The sequence below is a fragment of the Glandiceps talaboti genome, chromosome 15 (assembly GCF_964340395.1).
Source record: "Glandiceps talaboti chromosome 15, keGlaTala1.1, whole genome shotgun sequence".
Classification (NCBI taxonomy): Eukaryota; Metazoa; Hemichordata; class Enteropneusta; family Spengelidae; genus Glandiceps; species Glandiceps talaboti.
Genome location: NC_135563.1, coordinates 1,090,820 through 1,096,390, shown reverse-complemented (window position 1 = coordinate 1,096,390; position 5,571 = coordinate 1,090,820). Strand labels below are relative to the sequence as shown.

Below are 5,571 nucleotides of genomic sequence, written 5' to 3'. Positions count from 1 at the left end.
GATGGGTTGATATACTTCCGGGTCAGAAATATCTCGCGCGAATCCCTCTATCTCGCAAACTATGAGAAGTTATGTTACTTTTCATTATATTGTCGTTGGGGGCGCTGTTCATTTATCAGCTGTCGTATATAGCCGAGGTTCACTTTCTTTTGTAACTTGCCTAAAACCACCATGAATGAGGACAAGGAATCCGATATATTACTGGTTCGTCATTTGCCAAGTATTCTGAACACATCAGAAAAAGAAGAATTGTTGAAACACTTTGGTGCCAGCGATGTCCACTGCATGTGCGATAGAGGGCCAATGGTAAGAAATGAAATGTTTCATGGCTAGGCTGGAATGATGTCACTGCCACACTAGTCTAGATGCTATCCGTGGCTTCAAATGTCAATAATATATATCTGTTACAAGCGATTCCAAGCCATGGATAGTCTCTAGATTAGATTCGAAGACACTGATAGCCTATAGACTACTACTGGTACTAAACTAGTAGTGTGCAATTTAAAATATAATTATAACGATCGAGCCAATGAAAAATACCAACTTTTTAGTTGTACATTTGTAGTTCGATTTGTAAATGTAAGTTTGTATCGGCAGTTATATCATGCCAAGTGACAGCCCACAACTGAAGATGGATCATATTTCAATTTATTTGAGTGCCATTACAAGTTCTACACGAAATGGAAAAAATAATGGTATATAGTATTGGTAAGAACAACCTAAGGGACCGGTCAGTTTGTGGATAGGGGGAACACTGTGTTTTGGATTGTGATGGAAGAAAAAAATCCCTTTTTTATAATGGCATGATATAGCCTTGTCTGAAATGTGGTACATGTAAATATTTGTTCTTGTCCCTGTTTCTTACATGTACATGAATTCTTTAAGGGAGCCTTCAGGGGGTCACACTTTACAAACCTGTTCTTAGGGGAGGGTCATATTTTGCATTACAATGTTTGGAGGAGGGTCACATTTCACAATCCGTAGTTTTATGACCAAATTGAAGATTCAATTATTGTCAATTGGTTTTGTGTGTTTTGAGATGTAAAAGTGAGATTAGCACTCAACATTTATTTTTACAAGTACTTTACATGCCAAAATACAAAAATAAAAGATATATGTATTGTAAGAAAATTGTTTTATAAAAACATTTTGTTGAGTGTACCATCTCACCTTATCACTCACACTGTCCGTGAATGTTGTTGTTCAAATATGATGGTGATGATGGTATCGATGATGATGATGATGATAATGATGATGATGATGATGATGATGATGATGTAGTTTTGAATGTCATAGAGAACACAGACAGTGATACATGTACTGACTCAAGTAGTACCAGTGAGTCAGATTAGAGTGCCACTGATAATGGCAATACTGAAGGTGAAGGTGATGATGATGATAACGATATCAGGGAACTTCTACAAGTGACCAGATCAGACAGAGTATGCACAACATAGAAAGCACGTTTTAGATACTAACTAGATTGTGTATGATTATACGAGATGTAACTAGCCAGTCTTTTACTGTTTGTCACTTTATATGTACAAATATTGCTTTCTAAGACAGAGTCAAAATGATTTAATTTGTATGTATACATACATATAATGGGAATATTGATTAACGTTCAGTATATGCAATTGTCATGGGGAGGGTCATGTTTTACAAAATGGGGCAAAGGGGAGGGTCACTTTTTACAAATGGAGAATGGGGGCAGGATCATGTTTTATTTGACAGGCCATGTGTGATTTCCTCCTGCCTCCCCCTCCCCTTGTAAATACTGAAGGCTCCCTAATATTACTTCATGTAAGAGTTCAAACATAACTATACATACACATATACAAGTATTACCTAGCTATCACACTAGTTACAGAAAGAACATGTCATGTAAATGCTTGGCTGTTTCATAATCAATGTAACAAACCCATCAAGGAAACTGCTTACATGTATTTGTCTTTAGTTCGCCCATTATTTGAGTATTCATCTGCCATCTGGAACCCTCATACCAAAAATCGTATTAATAAAGCAGAGAACATCCAATGCAGAGTGGCGACATTTGTTTTAAATGATTACTCCAGATCAAGTAGTGTATCGGAAATCATCAAGGACTTACACTAGAGCACACTCAAAGACAGAAGAACTATAAACAGACTGAGTACTCTACACAGAGCTAGACAAGGCCTCCTATCCCTACCGGTGAATGATATCCTTCAGCCGATCCGGCACCTGTCATGACACCAACACAGCAACCGTTATCAAATTATACCAGCTAACAAAGACTGTTTCAAATTCAGCTTTTTCCCACAAATCATAAAAGACTGGCACACTATACCATATTTAACAACTACCATAGAAGATCCGAAAGAATTCAAGTCGGCTATCATCGAGCACATACATGTAAATCAGCTAGAATAGCCAATTAATCATGCGCACACCAGTTCCTGCATGTTTGACTCCACCTGGAGTGTTATGCAGTATTTATCCAGATCCAGATCCAATGCTTCATTTATATTGCACTTTGGGGCAAAAGTGAACTTGAAGGTTTCATAATGGTAATCTTCATGGATAGTTTATAAAAGAAATTAATCTAAATTATTCTACTCTTCAGTATGAACTTGTCAGAAGGGATTAATATACTTTCTATTTTGGACACTACATGTTATCGACACTCCAAATTACCACATCTCATCAGATTCCGGTTTCTATAATACACTAGGTATGACTACCTAAAGTTCTCTAACATAACGGTGACTTTACTATACATGTACATGCAATATTAATGCCCCTATACCAATGTTACAAGCCCATTTTTATGTGACATGGGAAACTCATTTAAAACTTACATTTACGTTAGCTTTTCAAAGCTTGGAAATTTTACCTCAAAGGCTATGAATAACCTAAAAATTGCCTTAATATAACGATATCAAGGAACTTTTACAAGTGACCAGATCAGACAGAGTATGCACAACATGGAAAGCACGTTTTAGATACTAAATGGATTGTGTATGATTATAACTAGCCAGTCTTTTACTGTTTGTCACTTTATATGTACAAATATTGCTTTCTAAGACAGAGTCAAAATGATTTAATTTGTATGTATACATACATATAATGGGAATATTGATTAACGTTCAGTATATGCAATTGTCATGGGGAGGGTCATGTTTTACAAAATGGGGCAAAGGGGGGGGGGTCACTTTTTACAAATGGAGAATGGGGGGAGGGTCATGTTTTATTTAACAGACCATGTGTGATTTCCTCCTGATATTGTCTTTTAAAGATGTGAAATGTTTGCCAAGATAGTCTAAAATTACCTTAGGGAGCGATCAGTTTTTATGGCCGGGGGGGGGGGGGGGGGGGGGGGGGGGCGGTGACTTCTTGTTTGTGTTGTACTTAAAAATACTGAAACCCTGCCCCCCTGCAATTCATCCAACAATCCAACCCCACCCCCACCCCTCTGACAAATAAAAAAACACAGTGACCCCCCCCCCCCCCCCCCCCCCGACATCTGTTGACAAGAAATATTTTTCTTGTTCTTGCAAAAGACACTAGATTCTCAGAGCACAATATACAGCACACTGCATAGTTAATTTTACTTGTTACATTTACAGTCATTTTAAGTGTATCTGGTAAATTGCTGTCCCAAATTCATTGCTTCACATGTATAAAGCTCTTTAGACAGGAACCCTATGAGAAGTATGATTGTCTGTTCATGGACATGCAAAATATTCATTGTTTAGTAACCAAAAGTTCTAGAATATCTCTTAAATTGAGTGAACTATTACCATTATAGATTAATTCAGCTAATTATAAAGTACAGTATTAGAAATGGCGTTGATATAATTATAAACCTAGGGGTTTCAGTAAGTTTCAAAGTAGGGAGAGAACTGGAAAAAGTATGGGGAGAAGTGCATGCTACGTGCGTGTGTGCCTGCTATACAAGTGTTGGAGGTTAGGAGGGGTGTCCCACAGTAAGAGCTTTTTGAAAAATTAACACCTTTTGGAGGCCATTTAGAGTACCATTCAGAAGTAAAACACAACTTAGTTATATCATAAAAGTATCACTAATTTTAGGGTTTCAAAAGTTTAAATCATTTCAAGTCATATTGACACAAATAATAATAAAAAAAGATCAAGTAGAAAGTGAGAAAATTTGGGAAAAACATGCACAGTGGAGGTCAGTTACCATTTAGAGATACAAATTCCTTAAATTATTTGAACATGTGTCTCTATTGGCTATGTTTGTGTGGAATTCAACATGTTCAGGTCAATGGAGGCACAGATTTTAGAGTCAGTCCATCCAGTAAATTTCAAGGTATTTCATTTCTTATGTGTTACGTGTACAGCTACACATGCAAGTATTTATACCACATGATGACACAATGCAACTCATGGCCTGCAATATTGAGAAGTCATTTCTAACAAAGCTGTTGCTTAAAAGGTGCAATGTTATGACTCCATGTCATATGCTTGGGATGTATCAAGAGACAGAGTTTATGTTATATTTGAACGTATATTTATAGCCATTGTTTATGGTTTATTGTATGCACATACATTTGTTGTATGGAAATTTACGTACAGGAGGGTGGTTCATGATTTCGTTCAGTTGTTGAAAATAGGGTGACCCCCCCCCCCCCTTTATTCACTTTGTAAAAATGGTGATTCCCCCCCCCCCCTTCTTTGAGTCCCAAATTGAGGTGCACTTCCCCCCCCCCTCCGGCCATAAAAACTGAACGCTCCCTTAAAACTCCAAATCACCCTACCAATGATACTACCATTAGATGTGTCGACCTTTACTATAATTATGCCATTTAACTTTTTAAGTACATATTTCAACCCTGTGTAATTTATAAAGAATAGTTTCTGATACTTGATGGTCTTGTCTTGTAAAGCTTGGAGGTTATTGCTTGAGGGTCTGAATAGCCTAAAATTGGCTTTAAGAGTAAAAAACCTCTAGGACCCCCACATGAGGTGGACCCATCCCAGTCTCAAGCTGTTCCCCCTACCTCTTACTGTCAAGATGTTATCAAACTATATTTAAAAAATATTTCAACTCTATGTAATGTAGTTGCTTTTTACATGTTGCTGCTGTCTTGTATTGTGAAGCTTGGAAATTATTGTCTGAAAGTGTCTGAATAGTCTCATAATTGACTTTTCTGAGTAAAAAACCTCCAGGTCAGTGACTTTTTGTCAGCCCAATGGAAGAATCCACTGACCCCCCCCCCCCCCAGGCTGTAGAAACTGACTAGTCCCTAAGATGTAATATTGTGGGGATGTAAATATTAGTGTAATGCATATTAACATTTTTAATATGATGATTTCATCTTTACTCAGAAATATTGTGCTATTGTCAAGTTTGATGACAGTGTCACTGCTTCCAAGGTGAGTAAATGAAAATGTTTCTTTAAGGTGTGTGTGTGTGTGTGTGTGTGTGTGTGTGTGTGTGTGTGTGTACGTGCGTGCGTGCGTGCGTGCGTGTGTGTGTGTAATAATCTTTATTTATACTGGATAGTTCTTTAAGTATATAAACACTTGTCTCCCAAGAAGTCCAGTGAGGGCCATCCCTCATACATT

At 37.4% G+C, this 5,571-nt stretch overlaps 1 protein-coding gene across 1 annotated transcript in view; it reads left to right on the top strand.

The window, feature by feature from the left end:
• The first annotated feature begins 126 nt into the window (after window positions 1-126).
• Window positions 127-5,571, top strand: part of LOC144446527 (RNA-binding region-containing protein 3-like) — a 66,363-nt gene continuing 60,918 nt past the window's right edge. The window contains exons 1-2 of the mRNA XM_078136311.1: window positions 127-306; window positions 5,332-5,379. Coding sequence (XP_077992437.1) covers window positions 172-306; window positions 5,332-5,379 — 183 coding nt within the window. The 5' untranslated portion in view covers window positions 127-171. The remainder of the gene's footprint in view (window positions 307-5,331; window positions 5,380-5,571) is intronic.